Source organism: Trachemys scripta, chromosome 2, assembly GCF_013100865.1.
Source record: "Trachemys scripta elegans isolate TJP31775 chromosome 2, CAS_Tse_1.0, whole genome shotgun sequence".
Classification (NCBI taxonomy): domain Eukaryota; kingdom Metazoa; phylum Chordata; order Testudines; family Emydidae; genus Trachemys; species Trachemys scripta.
Window position 1 is genome coordinate 27462471 of NC_048299.1, and position 18733 is coordinate 27481203.

The following is an 18733-nucleotide window of genomic DNA, read 5'->3' on the forward strand; positions in this document are numbered from 1 at the left end:
ACCTAGGTTTACAATTTATGATTAAAACTCTACTATCTACACAATATACATAGACATAAAATGTAAAAACTTAAATATCTTAGAAACAGTAGCCAATCAGTTGTTTTAATTGTCATATTTGAATTCAGCACATCAAAATACATAATAAATAGCACATTTTATTTCTGAAGCAGATGACTTCTCAAAAATTGTAGACCAGTGTTACCAGAGGTCACTCATCAGTTCTAGGGTGCTCAGTAGGCCAAAGTCTATGAGTTGGGACTGTCGTTGGACTGGAAATCCTATCTGTTTGCTGGATCAGAAAGGAGGCCCTGAGTCAGTTTAAACTCAGGCTATTCATTAGGGCTGTTGATTAATCACAGTTAACACACGTGATTAACTCAAAAAAATTAATCGCAGTTTTAATCGCACTGTTAAACAATAGAATACCAATTTAAATTTATTATATATTTGTGGATGTTTTTCTACATTTTCAAATATATCAATTTCAATTACAACACAGAATAAAACGTGTACAGTGCTCACTTTATATTATTATTTTTATTACAAATATTTGCACTGTAAAAATGATAAACAAAAGAAATAGTATTTTTCAATTCACCTCATAAAGTACCGTAATGCAATCTCTTTAGCGTGAAAGCACAACTTACAAATATAGATTTTTCTTTGTTACATAACTGCACTCCAAACCCCTCAATCCCAGCCTGGAGCAACCTCCAAACCCCTAATCCCTAGCCCCACCCCAGAGCACACACCCCCAGCTGGAGCCTGGACCCCATCCTGCACCCCAACCCCCTGCCCCAGCTCTGATCCCCCTTCTGCCCTCTGAACCCCTCGGTCCCAGCCCAAAGCATTCTCCTACACCCCAAACTCCTCATCCTCAGCCCGCACCCCCAGCTGGAGTCGTCCTCCCCCTGCACCCCATTTCCCTGTCCCAGCCTGGAGCCCCCTCCCGCACCCTGAACTCCTCATTTCTGGCCCCACCATGGTGACCCTCCCACACCCCAACCCCAATTTTGTGAGCATTCATGGTCCGCCATACAATTTTTATTCCCAGATGTGGCCCTCGGGCCAAAAAGTTTGCCCACCCCTGCTTTAGAGCCTACAAGTCCACTCAGTGCTACTTCTTGTTCAGCCAATCGCTAAGACAAACAAGATTGTTTACATTTACAGGAGATAATGCTGCCTGCTTCTTATTTACAATGTCACTTGAAAGTGAGAACAGGTGTTCGCGTGGCACTTTTGTAGTTGCAAGGTATTTACATGCCAGATATGCTAAACATTCGTATGTCCCTTCGTGTTTCTGCCACCATTCCAGAAGACATGCTTCCATGCTGATGACGCTCATTAAAAAAAAATGCTTTAATTAAATTTGGACTGAGCTCCTTGGGGGAGAACAGTATGTCTCCTCCTCTGTTTTACCCACATTCTGCCATATATTTCATGTTATAGCAGTCTTGGATGATGACCCAGCACATGTTGTTCATTTTAAGAACATTTTCACTACAGATTTGACAAAGCAAAGAAGGTATCAATCTGAGATTTCTAAAGGTAGGAGCAGCACTCAACCCAAGGTTTAAGAATCTGAAGTGCCTTCCAAAATCTGAGATGTGTGCAACATACTTTCAGAAATCTTAAAAGAGCAACACTACAATGCGGAAACTACAGAACCCGAACCACCAAAAAAGAAAATCAACCTTCTTCTGGTGGCATTTGACTCAGATGATGATGAAAGTGAACATGCGTCATTCTGCACTTCTTTGGATCGTTATTGAGCAGAACCTGTCATCAGCATGGACACATGTTCTCTGGAATGATGGTTGAAGCATGAAGGGACATATGAATCTTCAGTGCATCTGGCACGTAAATATCTTGCAACACTGGCTACAACAATGCCATGCGAATGCCTGTTCTCGCTTTCAGGTGACATTGTAAACCAGAAGTGGGCAGCATTATCTCCCTCAAATGTAAACAAACATGTTGGTCTGAGTGACTGGCTGAACAAGAAGTAGGAGTGAATGGACTTGTAGGCTCTAAAGTTTTACATTGTTTTATTTTTGAATGCAGTTATTTTTTGTACATAATTCTACATTTGTAAATTCAACTTTCATGATAAAGACATTGTATTACAGTACTTATATGAGGTGAATTGAAAAATACTATTTTTTTTTTGCAGCACAAATATTTGTGATCAGAAATAAATATAAAATGAGCCCTGTACTTTGTGTTCTGTATTGTAATTGAAATTAATATATTTGAAAATGTAGAAAAATCCAAAAATATTTCAATAAATGGTATTCTATTATTTAACAGTGTGATTAATCGTAATCACGATTAATTTTTTTAATCGCATGATTAATTGCGATTAATTTTTTTAATCACTTGCTAGCCCTACTATTTATCCAAAAATCCTTTATTTGTCTATTGGTCTCTGGAGAATCCAATTTGAACTCATGTATCAGGAGTGCCCAACCGGAGCCTAGAGAAGGAGCCAGAATTTACCAATGTACATTGCCAAAGAGCCACAGTAATACGTCAGCAGCCCCCCTTCAGTTTCCCCCATCCTGCTCCCAGCGCCCCCACCCACCGGCAGCCCCACCGATCAGTGCCCCTCCCTCCCTCCCCGCACCTCCCGATTAGCTGTTTCGTGGCATGCAGGAGGCTATGAGGGTGGAGTGGGGAAGAGTGAGGGCACTGCAGGCTCAGGGGAGGGGCGGGAAGGGTGGAGTGGGGGCAGGGCCTGTGGCAGAGCCAGGGGTTGAGCAGTGAGCACCCCCGGCACGTTGGAAAGTTGTCGCCTGTAGCTCCAGCCCCAGAGTCGGTGCCTATATAATATACATATTCACTTCTGAAGAGCCGCATGTGGCTCCGAAGCCACAGGTTGGCCACTCCTGTTGTATATGCAAGCCTCTGATGTTAATTCTCTGGAGGTGTTGCAACTTGAGTGAATTTGCCTAATCATCTCCCACTGTTCTTGATTCCTGTATGGACTTCCCCATGGAAGTCCATACAGTTCTAGGCCCACAAATGATACATAAACTGAATACAGTAAGTTCTCCTAAAGATATTGCAGGAACTTACCATATCAGTCACAAAAAGTATTTTAGTAAATATGTTACAGGCCCAATGTGATTTTATGCAGAAATAAAGGTGTTTTGATAAACCAACTTTTTAAAGATTTTTAAGAAGTCTTCATATGCAAATATTTATATATTTTAACCTTAATTAGTTATTCTTCTAATCGGTATACAAAACTAGAAGGTTAATTTCATAAGAAAGCAACATCCATAGGAAATGCATTTAGGCACAAATTCAATATAGTAATCAGACTTACCTTTGATTTCCATTTTTTTTCCTGGTTGATTCAAATGGAGTACTGCTGGTTTCATGAGATAGCTGGTAAAAGTTTTCGAGATGGTCCCAACCAAAGCCTTGATAGCAAATGTCCCCAGACTTTAGAAAAATGTAGGTATGATCATGAATCTTAACTCGGGCTCCCTTCTGATACTGCACCCTCTGAAGTTTATGCCAACACTACCCCGGATTTTAGTGGGAGTGGGATCAATACCCATAATGGCAACTGGATCTGAGTGCTCCTGAAGTTTGGATTGGCCTCTGAAATGCTTGGGCCCACGTCAGTTTTTTAAAATGGACTGTTTCCCATCTGGTATATGGAAATTAATCTGTTATTAGTGAGAAAGGGAGAAGGTAAAAACCATGAAAATATTAGTTTGGGATTTATATGTAAATATCCCACAGTTAAAGAATTAAAATAATTGTACTGGAATTTGATTATGGAGTGGTAAGGAGGTGGGGGACCATCTCTAATATGGCCATGTGAACACTGTGCAATGTTGTATCATCACTTAAACTGTTCAGGTCTTTCAATTAAATTTGTGTTGCTGTATTACTTTACTAATTAATAGATTCCAAGGTAAAAAGGGACCACTATGATCATCTAGTCTGACCTCCTGTATAACACAGGTCATAGGACTTCCTGAAAATAATTCCTAGAACATATCTTTTAGAAAAACATCCAATCTTGATTTTTAAAATTGCCAGTGATGAAGAATCCACAATGACCTTTGGCAAATTGTTCCAATGGTCAATTACTCTCACTGTTAAAAATGTATGCCTTATTTCCAGTATGAATTTGTCTAGCTTCAACTTCCAGCCAGTGATATGGTCCTTGACATTGTGGTTTTATTACTTTTCTTTTTTTAAACAAAGATTTCATTTTTACTGAAAGCAAATGTGCATTACAGTCTAGAGAAAATGCTATTTGTTTTTCATACACACAACACCAAGATATAGAATTTTTTATGGATCATTTCAGTGGTTAAGAGAAAAAACAATCAATCTAAAAATGCTTTTCCATTCTCTAATATAATTTCTAGCAGTTCGCTAAGCATGACATAGAACCCCTCATGACCTTTTAAAGAAAATAAGCTTGTTGACGTTGAAAGAGAACTAAAGGGTGCAGTTCAGATATGTAAATAAAAGTATGCGCTAAAATTTTGTGTTGAAATTCGCTGATGACTTTAAAATCAATTGTATAATTAGAATCATTTGCTCTGTGAACATAATTCATTTGTAAATATTTAGGCCCCCATCCTGCAAAGACTTAGGTCTGGTCTACATTAACAGTTGTACTACTATTGCTATGTCAGGCTACGTCTTCACTGCGGGGGGGAGGTCAATTTAAGATACGCAAATTCAGCTACCCAAATAGCGTATCTGAATTCGATGTATCCGAGCCGACTTACCCCGCTGTGAGGACAGCGGCAAATTGACCTCAGTGGCTCCCCCGTCGACGGCGCTTACTCCTACCTGCGCTGGTGGAGTACAAGCATTGATTCGGGGATCGATTGTCGCGTCCCGATGAGATGCGATACTTCGATCCCTGAGAGATCGATTTCTACCCACCGATTCAGGCAGGTAGTGAAGACATAGCCTCAGTTAATGGTGTGATTTTTTTTTACCTACATAGCTATGCCAGTATAAGACCTACTGTGGATGCAGTTAGACTAGTGGGTCAACTGGCATCAACTATAGTGGTATAAGCATAGTTATACTGGAATTACTATGTTCAGCTAGGAGTGTTTCATCAGTTAAATATACCGGTATAACTAAAACAGCAAAACCCTCCTAGAGGAGACAAGGCCTTCCACACAGCATTCTATGGGGATTAATCATATGTGCAGTTACCTGCATAAGACTTTGCAGGACTGGATCCATCATCAAAAATATATTGATTTCAGTGTTGGTGTAGGAAAATATTTTGAAGTTCACAGACTGCCTCTCACCCCTTCTCTAGCATATTTTTTATGCTTCATCTGTGGTCAAGAAGACTAATCTCTCCTATGCCTCGTCCACTTATCTCCTGTATTTTACACCATCGAGGGATTTGTTGATTCTTATTATGGGTTCATCTATCTCCTCCTTAATATTTTGAAAAGGTCTTCCCCGAGTCAAATGATTTACATTCTCTTTTCTATTAGGTTTTTAAAAATAGTAAATCATAATAGTATGTTAAAAAATTAAAAATAAACAAGTGTTTTTTTTTACTCTTGCATTTTAGACAAAATTATCTATGGCCATGACTGCACCAGGTTTTACAGTAGTTTGTGGTTTGAAATTGGCTTGGATTGTTTCTGTACAACCTCACAGCTCTAAAGTAAGGATTAGACTTCGAAATAGCCCAGTAGCTTAATATCTGAGTTCACATGTTTATTGCAGGCTTCTAAAATATTCGCTCTTCTTTTTAGTCAAAGAATTCCCCTGAAATGCAAAACAGAATTTCTGTCTCCCACATGTGAGCTCTGACAGGCTAATAAGGAAGAAAGATGGTCGCAATAAAAGGGGTCTTGGGTGCATTCCTCAGATTTCACTGGTTGTAAAATGATGGCCGTGCTACAAAATGACCACATAGGGTTTGGAAGTGAAATCTAGTCTTGAGAGTTTGAAGAGTCTGCTGTAGTGAAGTGACCTCCCTATCAGCCATAAAATATCCAGAGGACTAGAGTTATCACATCAAAAGCAAGTGCCATATTAACAGCTTTGGAGACCAACATTTTAACCCAGAGAATAGAGCTGTGTATTTTTAATTTGTGATGATTTACTACATTGAAATTGGTGTGAAATGGACAACAAATCACAGTGTCAAAATCTGGAAATGAATTTTATCAGCTGAAGGAAGTTGTGTCTTTTGGGATTTGCATAACTTTCTCATAATACATTTCATATTAGAGATGATGCTTAAAACTGAAAGAAAACTGGAAAATCCATCCAACTTCCTAAGTAGCTGATTTCACACATACACAGTGACATATATCCTAGTTTCTATAGCCTTGTTTTGGTGGGAATTAATATGTCATTGTGTGTGTGTGTATATATATAATATATATATATATATATATATATATATATATATATATATATATATATATTATATATATATATACACATAAACACATACACACACACACAATGGCATATTAATTCCCACTAAAACAAGGTGGGAATTAATATATATACATACATATAACCGGGGTAAAATGCAAAGAGATCTTGCTTGTCGTATTAAGCTGCNATTGTGTGTGTGTGTGTGTGTGTGTGTGTATATATATATATATATATATATATAAACACATACACACACACACAATGGCATATTAATTCCCACTAAAACAAGGTGGGAATTAATATATATACATACATATAACCGGGGTAAAATGCAAAGAGATCTTGCTTGTCGTATTAAGCTGCTCCCTGAGTTTAGCTACATTTTAAAAAGTACAAACATTAAAGGAGATATCATTCTCTGTATTCACTTTGCAAAGATGAAATGGCAGAAAGGGGCTTTTGTAACTCTGTGCATGATAGAAATAAGCTAAGATTGAAAAAGATCTGTAAAAGAAAATTTAGTTGGGAGGTATACCCTTCAACATGCAAGAAGCTGTCCCTATTAGAAACTAACTTTGCATACATAATTAATTTGAGCAACACATTCAGTCTCTACAGCTACAAGAGAAATTGAATTCAGGTGTTTGCTGAACATATGGGGGATTTACTGTGAATTTATGACCTGTGGTTTGAGTGTAAAACCCCAAGATACTAGCTGATAAAAGTTAATGAAGCTTGTGCAGAGAAGCTATTTTTATTTGCATTTTAGTAATTGATACATTTTCTTCTTTAAACACCTTCCCCCTTGCCCCATTTCTCATAAATTCTTTGGAACTTGAGGAAAACAGGAGCAATAAAAGACCCACCTTTCTAAGTTCCCTTCCATAGTACCTTTACAACTGTTGGTATTTAAACCAGTTTGTGACATACTCATCTGACCCTATTATAACACACACTGTTGAGCTGTGACCACACAGTTACTCCTTTATACAATGCAACCCTATGTTAGCCCCATTTGCACATCCAGAACTATGTTGCCTAGCCATGTAAGTGCACTCTGGGAAAATCTGTGCCTATATTTCATAATGCCTCTGGAAGTGAGAATGTGGAGAACATGCACACAAAATGGCACCAGTAGCATGTGGGACTATGCATTCTGGATGCCTACAGCACCGACAGCTAGACAGAAGAAGGGCTGACCAAACTGGTAACACAGGCATGCTTAGGGAGTTCCAGCTAGATTAATGAAAGACAGAAGGATTATTAACTATCTAGGTTACCACCAAGTATTAACCATATTGGGTCTGGATACATCCATCCATGTCACTAGCTGTTTATAAACTCACTTAGAACTTGCAGAGTAGTGGACTGCATTGTCTAGTATAGCATTAACCTTAAAGTTAAATCCAGGGATATTTTTCATGCCATTTTACCATATGTCCACATCTTTTTTTGCAACAACATGACAGTTGCTGTTTAGTCACCTGTTTGAGTGATTTGAGACAAGCCCATCTGCTTTGAATGAGCACGGCGGGGGAAAAGGTATTCTAATTCCATTAAATTTAGCGGAAGCTTTTATAGTGGATTAACACTGCCCTAGCACTGTTCCTCTATTTTATCCTGCCCTAGCAATGAAGACAGGTCCAATTTAATACACACTCAGCTAGTTCTGAACTTTGGCAAGCATATATTCTGCAGGCTAATGCATTGCCCCAAGAGTGATAACACCATTAATAACCAATGAGGCAACCTTTTAAAATTCCTGGGAACACATTTTCTTCTTGCTTCTACCTGTGGATAGAGGGGTATCCAACTCTTGATTTTTAAAGTAACATAAGAAAGTTTAAATGATGTGAATATTCTGTCTAAACTTAAGGAAATGTAATTAGTACAACAAGTAGGCAATGTTCGCTCACTAGCTTGCCGTGATTGAGAACCCAGTTATTACATTTGTGTTTTATAACGGCAATCAAGAGATCTAAGCAGCTAGCTAGATCATGGAATACCAGGCAGCTCCAATCCGTGTTAAAAAATGTCAAGGTGTAGGAAACATTGTTCATTTACTAACCTTTTGGTTATTCTAGCCGGGTTGGTACTGCCCGGTGGTCATGGTGTTAGGACCCTTTTTCCTCCTTTTTCAGGCAAATGAATTTTTCCAAAGCTTTAGTCATCCCTGTTCAGAAGCTTGTTTATATCCACTTTATCACGTTGACAATCTGTCTGTTTTGAAAGGATTACAACTCTGTACATCAATGCATGACATCACGGTGAGACATTGCTTAATGATCTGAGACTCTTATGGTCATTGCTATAGCTGCCTGTTACTGAAAATATGTGACAGGTCTGGTCTATGAGCTTTGCTTACTGTTGCTTTTTTTTGCCCATGCGGGTGACTGTTTTAAGTAGCATTTGTGAAATAGCCAACTGTTAAATGTACCATCTGTAGTCAGAAGATAACTAAGGTCCACATGCAGAACTGGTGTAAATAGGCCCAACTCCATTGGAACAAATGGAATTGTGCCGGCTTACACCAGGGCTGAGTTTGGCCCTGAAAACTTTCCTCTTTATTTTGTTCAAGAACTGTTAGTAATTGGAGCAAGAGGAAATGTAATTTGTCTTCACAAAAAACTGGGTTCTCACAAGTACCTGATCCTGGGAGGTGCTGATTGTCTTCTGCGAAGTTGCGGGCACCCTCCCTGGAAGTAAATTGCAGCTAAGTTAAAGGTTTGTAACAAAAGCACAAACTAGGCAATAGCTGGTTTACTATACAAAGCTGAAACTCAGTCCAGCTTCATGTATACCAAATTTCAAATAAACCAAGGCTAAGTTTCAAGTTAAACTCCTTCCTCCACATAGATAATTCTGGACAGTTTGGATTGAGTTGGCTTTTAAATTTTGGGTTCATGTGAATGCAAAACACAAACAAAAATGTAATATAGTGCTTATAAGTAAGCCTGGCTATTACCCATCCCCAACCAGTACTGGTTCTGTACAAGTCCCCTCCAGCAGAGGAGAATTTTAAGCAGCCTGGAACAAAGCCTCTCTCCCAGTGCACTTTCTGTGGCTAAAGTCCTGCATCCAAGTGACATACTTACCAAGTCAGAACTGGTATTGTCATAGACTGAGAACTTGCTAGGTTATTTATTATTCATTAAGTGCTCTATAAGACTAACATAAAGACAGTCCTTGCCCCAAGGAGCTTGAGGTCTAAAAAGCAGCCATAGATTAGACAACACACACTGGGAGACGCAGGAGAGAAGTAATCTTAGAACAGTTGTTTTGTGTGTGTGGTTTTATGTTTTTGTTTCATTTATCTAATTTCCTTCATGTTTTTTCACTTCCTTGCGGAAGAAATGAATGAATTTTCAAGAAGGCTTTTGTTGCGGATAGGGTGTTCTAATAGCCTACTGGTCATTTTATGCATAGAAGCATGCAAAGATGGGAGTGGGTGAAGGAAACAAAGGAGCTGGTGGTGGAATTAAGAACGAGAGGGGAAAGGTGGAAAGAAACAAGAGCTCAGGTGGCAGGCCAGGGTAGAGTTGTGCAGTGCCTTGAAGACAAGAATGAGAAGTTTAAACCTGATATGACGGGCAAGGAGATCACTGGAGTGATTCAAGAAAGGGGCATAGTGCAGGGCTGAGAATGAAAACAATAAAATAAAAGAGAGGCAACATGTGCTCCTCTTCAACCTCTCCCTCCCCCAAATAATCTGTCCTCCCTTAAAGGTTTCTTAAGGCCATCTCCCTATGTTATCCTAACATCCCTCCAACTCCCCACCTTCTCTCTTAATATTTTTAAAGATTTTTTTAATAACATATGGTCACTTGATCTCACTTATTCTATATCTTTGTGACTCTTTGAGTACAAGGAATTTTGGGTGGCAATTGTGCTGGGAGACTGAAGTGATTTTGTTCTTTAATGATCTATTTTTCAGTGAAATAGCCCTATAGCTCCATTCCCCACTGCTCTCCATTTTCTAATTTTAGATTTTGTCCCTCACTTTTTCAGTTAGGAGGTAAAATATGGAAGGTTTTTCTTGTCTATCTGTGTCAAACCCATTAGTAACTTGAATGCTTCCCTTAAGTCAACTTGACATTTTCTTTGTGCAATTCTGAATAAATTCATCCTTTTTAGAGTTTTTGGAGAAGTTATTCATAAATCCTGGGGCCGTCCTCCGTTGCTCCAGCTCATTCTAGTGAAAAGACGACCAACCTGCTGAGCATACAGTTCCGGAGGAGGCTTACCCATTATGCCTTACAATATCTTTATTGATTATTTTGTGTAATATTCCACTGTTGATGGAACTATTTTTAACAGCATCCATAGAATGAGCAAAAGTCTTTTACAGTATGTTTTCTACAATAATCCCTTCACCCATTTTGTGGTCAATAAGAATGCATCAATTCCATTTAATCTGTGGGCTCTATTTTGGCTTATTGTCTCAACATTTTAGCACAAGCTGCCTTACTGCAGTACTTTTTCTTACCATTAAACAGAGTCAGCTCTTTATTGTCATGCCCTCTTTCCTGCTGTGCCTCCAACAGGCTAATCCCTTCAGTTCATTCAGTGGCTCTTTTACACTGTTATCTCTTCTGAGTTTGAAATGAACCACATCCCCTGACTGATGAGCCCCCTCATATTCATTGATCATTTTAAGTACATCAAGTGGCCTAACTAGAGCTATTTGCTAATCTCTTTTTACCACACTAAATGGTATTGCAAACAAAAAAAAATATTCTTACCTCTTAAAGCCTAAAAATTAAAAACATGTCAGCAAGTCTGCATGTATTTTGCATTACATTTTATACATACTCTACTACTATATTGCTTGTTTGTTATAGTAACAATCTCTAGTTTTGAAAAGCAGTAAACTATACCAAAAAAATGTTTGTACTTGTATTGAACTGTGCCAATTACAAAAGTCAAAGTGCATGGTATCACTACAGATTAACCTAGACAAGAGCTGTACAGCTCCAACAGGATTAGGGGGTGACATGACCTGAGAAATCTATAGTCTTCAAGTCCCTCCCACCAGAGGGGATAGAGTGGGGAAAACTCCATAAGTGAGACTTCACAATTTCTTCCCCCTCTGATTTTTTTCCGTAAGGGCGGGAATGATCTGGGATTTGCATGCATTATGCTTTTTCTATGTACAGTGTCTAAATCTACAAATCTATGGAATTATTCTCCACTGTTTCTCTTTAGCTTTCTCATTTGAAACAATGTAATAATACCTGAACATTTTTTCATCAGCACTTTTAACGGAAGGCAATAAATGCAGGGCTTAAGAGCCCCAGAATAAGAGATTAAAATGGAGAAAGAATTGCTTCTGGTTAGCCTTTAATATAAAAGATTTGTCTGTCAGGCATCCTACAATTCCCACATCAAAAACTCTGAAGTATGCCAGAAGTTAGAGGAACGGGGGGGCAGACCGGAGAAGCTGGAAAAATGGCAATGAGATTAATGAATATCCACTTTTCTATCTGCCTTATGAAACTAGCCATTCCTGTGCATATTTCATGATGGTTTCACATAAATCAAGTTTAAAATGTACTATGGAGAGGGGATTACCTGTTACGGCCATTATGGTAAATTTATGGTTTTAAATAGTTCAAGTCTGCGTATGACTGTACATAAAAAAAAAACTATAATGTTATTCAATCTTCCACAGAATACTGGAATGTCACAGGATGTCAACAAGCCTGTAACCTGAATGTGTTCTTGTGAGCCTCTGGCCCAGTTGTGTTCTTGAATATTGTACTGTCAAATAGATTTAATTTTACATTTCCATTAGCCTTTTAATGATATCAAAATATCAGTTTAAAAGACTTGTTAGAAACAGAACTAAGGGATGACAGGTTCTTATTGATTGGAAGAAAATAATCAAATTGTTTATAGACAGGATTTCCAAACATCATAAATTAATTTGATGGAACTAAAGTTCTGACATCAGAACCATAGATTAAATGATGAATAAGTATCTCCCATGTTTATTAAATATTAGTGGTCAGTTTTTCCTATATGTTCCTAATTTTTAATCTAAAAGTTTGTCTGATGCTAATGAATATATTCTTTGTACTTTATAATCCCTATGGTAACATTAACTGTAGAAGTGCCAATTTGCTTTGATGAGTTTAGAAATTGCATTTTAAAATAGCCTCACTATTCTCATTCCGTTTGAAATTTCTTTTAAAGCTGCAAACAGTATTAATAATAAGAGCAAACTGAAGAACATTTTATTTAATGCCTGCAACTTGTTTTAAAATTCTTTCATTACTTCTAAAGTACCGTCACTTCACAAGAAGCTGCGATTTTCCTAATAACCAAATTTCACAGATTATGGTTCTAAAGTTTGTTCATCCTTTACCTCCTCTTTCTTTTAGCATCCGATCAACTCCTAGCAATCATGACCGGATACAGCGTCTGAGGCAAGAATTTCAGCAAGCAAAGCAAGATGAAGATGTGGAAGACCGCAGACGTACCTATAGTTTTGAACAACCATGGGTGAGTGTTTAGATGCTCCATATACTGGACAATGCCTCCCCTCCCCAAGTGTACATTAAGTACAGCCATTTCAGCTGTGGTCCTTAATCCTGCATGCAACAAAGCAATGTAGATCCAAGCTCCTCTGACCTTTTAACTCCTGACCTTTCTCTTATCTCCATCTGTGGTCCATTGTTGCTAATTTCATTTTATATCATACTCAGCCATCTGTCCATTGTGTAAATGGTATCATTTGCTCTGTGACAAAACATAGCTCAGTCTGTTATCACTGTGGACTAATTTATAGTTCAGTTGGTACCTAAAGGAGTGGGAGTTGTCTGGACATTTTCTATAAATAGGTAATTTTTCACTTCTCAAACTAGAGAGATTCCATCGCAATATGGATATATTCATGAAATACAAGCTGGACTGTATGGGGGAGGTCCTAGTGAGGCATTATCACAGGTTGAGATTAATTTTTTTCTTAAGAAAAAAATTACATGTATTTTCCCACTAAAAAGAAGAGGTACATATCCCAATTGATCTTTTAAATATTGTTCATGCTGATGTAGCAAGGGGATACAATTATGTAAATCTACATGCTTTCCTTGTTTACCATAACTGAATCAGTCAATTTGTTTTTGAATCAGATATGGTTCTTAAATTAGGATTCTTTAAATATCTGTGGCAAATATTTTTATCTAGTTTATTTTTTGTTAAAAATGTCACAATAAAGAATATGAGCTTGCTGCCAACCCTATTCCAGGAAAGAACAACTGTATCTTGAAGCCAATAGAATACGTCACAATTGAAAAAATCTTGTACGTTGGGTTGTATTCTTGTTGTTAGGCTTGGAAAGATTAGAATATTAGAAGGTAAATGTTGGTAAACATCAATTTCACCATACACACACACATTGATAAAAAAATTCCATTGATGATGATAGAAATTTACAGATAGGCAAAGTAAGAAAAGTGTTCATTGAGAACTTATTAGAGTTTGATTTCTAAGGCTGTTTACTTTGTATATTTTGACATTTGCTCTTGACAGTTTGTGTTTTAATGGATATAAAACTTTAACTTTTTGAATCTTAACATCTGCTGTCATTAAATAATTATGGTCTGACTGCCCCCTCCCATAATTTCCTGCAACTGGGAACATTTAAATAGATAAAAATGGGGAGGGAGGGGAGGAATAGAAAATAGAAGAAAAGAGAGAGAATAGAAAAAATGCTTAAAATCCATATTTTTGCTCAATTATCTATATTTAAGTAGATAAAAATAAACATCAATATTATTTGTTGAAATTGTAAAAAAATGAAAATTGAATACTGCCAAACCTATTTAGTAGTATTATAATGTACACTAGGCTGATGTGGAAATACCCAGAGATAAATTTCACTGAGTATGATAGTTATTTGGGATAACATAGGTGCACACATCTCTATTTGTCTGTGATGGTGAATATAGAACTGACGTGTTTACACACAGTTTAACCTTTGTGCCCTCATCCTTCTTTAATGCATCCATTTGAAATTTTAACATGCAGCATGGAAAGGAACAAAGGTAAATGTGTCCTTAAATGACCTAAAACTGCTGAGAATACTGTATAGGCTTTTCTTTCCCACGTTGGAAAAAGAGAATAAATAAAATGCACGTTTTATTTTTTTCATTACCAGATGTTTTTAATATGAAGTGGTGAAGATAATCTGATACCCCATTTCTGTTGTACTGTAAGATTTTTGGGAGATAGAAGGTTGGAAATGGGGAGTATTTGTCCATAATGAATATCCACTGTTTCTTAGTCTCAGAATGAGAGATCGAGCAGAGTTCTTGGGAAAAGGGTTTTATGAGAAAAACTTGCACTCTTGAAGACTTGGGAACTTAACTACTGAAGGTCATGGGCCAAATTGTTGTATATCTAAATGCCATAGCAACTTTAGACAGACAACTTGGCTTGTATTATAGTTTCCAGTAATGAGTGAGTAGGGAATTATTTGGATGACAGGCTGATTACCTTAGGAATGGAATAATTTCCTAAATTGTGGGTCAGAACATTGACCTTTCCTTTTTTTCTCTTTCAAACAATTGGGATCTCTCCATTTACTCCCCATTCTACTGATCATGCAAATGAGCTCAAAGTGACTGTAATTCTGCTTAATGTATTAATTTTAATTCTGAAGCTTATTGTTACTTTTGTCGGAGCTGCTCTGTTGTTAAAGCTGTAACTAGCTGCATGATTTTTATTATATCTGTACTTTTAAAAAAATTGGTCCAGAGTAACTTGGAATTATTTTTTCGTTTCATGTACTTCTGAGATCACAGTGCTTGGAAAGGATAAAACAGTGATCTCATCCATTTCTGTAGTTTACAATCATTTTAGTGTCAGGAACCATAAACTCCTCTCTTAAGCAGTGTGTATATCTTCAACATATTAGTCTAAGATTATGGAGTTTGTAAGGGCACCCTCTCAAAATGCATCCAGATGTGTTATTAAATACCAATGACTTCAAAAATGTGCAAGTAGTTTACTATACATATAGAGGAGGAGACTTAGATGCATTTGTCAAACTCCTTTTCAGTCGTCTTGTCTGTAAGCTGTTAGCTATAAACTATAGTAGTGAAAAGTGCACCTGTGCAAGGGCTATTGTTTAAAAAAAAATGTTTTTGCCTGAGGGAGCTGGTTTGTGACACAAATGGGGCTTCCATGGACAAAAGGCTTTAAATCCAGAAAAGTGTCTTAGTCATATGATTGAAATAAACTTTGCCCTGATTTGGATAGAAAGAGGAAAAAACCAATCTTATCATCTGCAGAGTCATGTGCACTATAAAGTGATAAGTAGTTTGCATTTTTCATTAACATGATGATGGGAGACTGGAGGATAGGGAGCAAAGTGATGATATGATATGGGACTGCTGGTTACTTTAAAATAGTAAATGAAAATGTGTTTTGGAGTGTGTGCAATGTGTACTGATAAAACTCCTGTGGCTATTAGGATATTCAAAGGGCTTGATGGCTAGTATGACAGGCCTTGTCTACACTAAAGGAAAAAGTCGATCTAAGCTACGCAATTTGAGTTATGCGAATAGCATAACTCAAATCAACATAGCTTAGATCTACTTACTGCAGGGTCCACACTATGCGACGTCGATGGGAGATGCTCTCCCATCGACTCCCCTTACTCTTCTCGATCAGGTGGAGAACAGGAGTTGATGGGAGAGTGATCGCCGCAGCATCGATCCTCCATTAAGTGTAGACAAAGGCGTCAAGCCCTCTGACATCTATTCCAATCTACCCTGGGTTGATAGTAACCAAAGATACTACAATTCAGTTACCTATGTCAAATGAGTTTAATCTCAGCCAGAGCTTAGTGGGAAAGTGTCCCTATTACAAAAAGCTGCATCAAATTGGCACAGAATTATACCCTTGGCAAAGCAGGGCCGCCCAGAGGATTCCGGGGGCGGGCCTGGAGTCTTCGGTGGCGGGTCCCAGAGTGGAAGGACCCCCCCGCTGCAGGTCTTCGGGGCACTTCGGCGGCTGATCCCGGAGCGGAGGGACCCCCCGCCGCCGAATTGCCGCCGAAGACCCGGAGCAGAAGAAGCTCCGGAGGCCCGGGCTCCGCCAGAGTTTCCCCCCCCCCCCCCCCCCGGCATGGAGTCTGAACTATCCCTTTCATTGAAAGTTCCCATCAGGTCATATTTACTGCTCTATAGCTGGGAAGTGCCCAACCAGTACCTGTTATGTTTATAACATAGGACTTGACTCTCTAAGGCTGTCAGTCCAGCCCCTTTCATGAACACTAAATTCACATTAAAATGTTTTTTAAAATACTGAAAATGCTAGTGTGTGAAAAATGAGATGAGGACATATATTAAAATAGCAAGGTGCAATTATACAAATTTGCTCAAGGTCATTTGAATGATGTATTGATTTTTTTCAACCATTCTCACTTCATTAACAATGATTAAGCTTTCTTTTTTCTTTTTTTTTTTTTTACATCCAGAGTCCACTAAAGTCCAAAGTAATTTTTCTGTCAGCTCATAGTTTTGTTGAAGGGATTTAAAACAGTAAAATTTCTAATGGCCTGCCTTTTTTTTTTTTTTTTCCTGTCCCTAACCATTTATTTGTGTTTGAGAGAGAGAATGAGAGAGAGATAGAGAGAATTACCAGCAGATTCACAATTGCATTAGGTACACAACATATACGTGACACTACACAGCTAAAGTGGAAAAGTAACAGGGATATGAACAAGCCATTGTTACCCTGTTGGCAAAAAATCAAGCCAATATTTGATGTAATAAAGGTGTAATTTATATTTGTAAATAAATAGCAGTGGACATGCAGAGGAACCAGTCTACATTCTGCGTCTGGTGTGGCATCATTCTATATCAGTTAAAATTTAAGATATTTGGTGGTGCAAGGTTATATTTTCCCTCAAAAGCTGGAGTCATTTTGTATTGATATTTCAGTTCAGTGCCAGCGTCGTGTGACTGGGTTTTGTTTTTTTTTGTTCTTTTCCATGTTGTGAGTATTAGGTCTGCTGAGACTCATCTTTCTTTGAACCAATGCTGGGGTTGTGGGATTTGGGCTATAATTTCTTCTATATCTTGTATTTAATGTATTTTTGTCTAGTCACATCTTAATTAACTGATCCCACCTTCAATAACAAAAACACAGCAACTAAGTAATATAGCCTTAAATGTCAGGGGATTGAACCACCCAATTAAAAGAAAAAAGGATATTGAATCAATTGAAAACAGTGCACTGCTTCCCAGCCCTGCTCCAAGAAACACACCTACCACCCAAAAAGCATTAAAAACTCCTTTTCACACAAAAACTGATGCTAAAAAAGAGCATTGCATTTTCCATTCACAAAAACATTCCCTTCCAGTCACTCGTAATCTAATTGGATTATTCAGTCTGCAGAATATTGGTATCATAAGACATTGCAGTTAGACAGAATTTAGTCCTAAATATTTATGCACCAAATAAAGATCCTTTATTTTTTAAAGCAACAGTTAATTTGGTCAAAACTAAATATATCACCACTGTTCTGGGTATGGGATTTTAATTGTACACTGAATTTTGCAACAGACAAATCACTGCATAGTCTCCATAAGGTAAATGCTGAAAAATATTTAACAACCTAATGAAGTATAGATTGGTATAACAGGTTTTTGGAAGTTCTCACTACAAAATCAGGGACTATACTCTCTTCTCTGTTGCTTTATTCCAACACAGGCCTTTTCCCTGTTTCTAAAGCAGACACAACGGAAACCTTATCCTTTCTGTCACTTTTTGCTATCCTCTTATCCCTACAAGCAATTCTTACATCTTATACGAAATCACAGGGACTTAATAGCTCATTCCTAGAAGATAAGACCTAGAATAATTTGAACAATTTACCCAACAATGCAAAACAAGAAAGGTCTGGTTTTTAGGAGTATCTGCAGTTGCAACTGCACCTTAACACTATTTCTGACTGGGAAAACACGACAGCCAATGTTGAAGCAAAAACTTGGAAGATAAGCAGGAAGGACAGGTCGCTGTAAATTATGCAGAAACAGGTTAATCACTTAAAGGAGAATGAGAATTTAAATAGTCAGAGTTTTAAAACTGATCTTAAAATTGGCCTATGATATAAGATCTTGTGTAAGAATTTTTATCCCAAGATGTAAGAGCCCTGATCAAAATGTAAAAGAACTAACAACTATATACATTAAAAGCCAAACAATGTTTTTTCTTTCCCCAAAATCCAGAGGTAGAACCATAGCCATGTAGGTGGTCCTGCCCACAGACTCCTTCCCTTCATTCTGTATGTAATTCTCTTTGTCAACCATTAAGG

The 18733-nt window shown here is 37.7% G+C and overlaps 1 protein-coding gene across 14 annotated transcripts in view; it reads left to right on the forward strand.

The window, feature by feature from the left end:
- PARD3 (par-3 family cell polarity regulator) overlaps positions 1-18733 on the forward strand; it is a 658319-nt gene that overhangs the window by 626538 nt on the left and 13048 nt on the right. For all 14 annotated transcript variants that reach the window (XM_034760104.1, XM_034760102.1, XM_034760103.1 and 11 more), the window contains one exon: positions 12789-12909. In XM_034760104.1, the coding sequence (XP_034615995.1) occupies positions 12789-12909 (121 nt within the window). The remainder of the gene's footprint in view (positions 1-12788; positions 12910-18733) is intronic.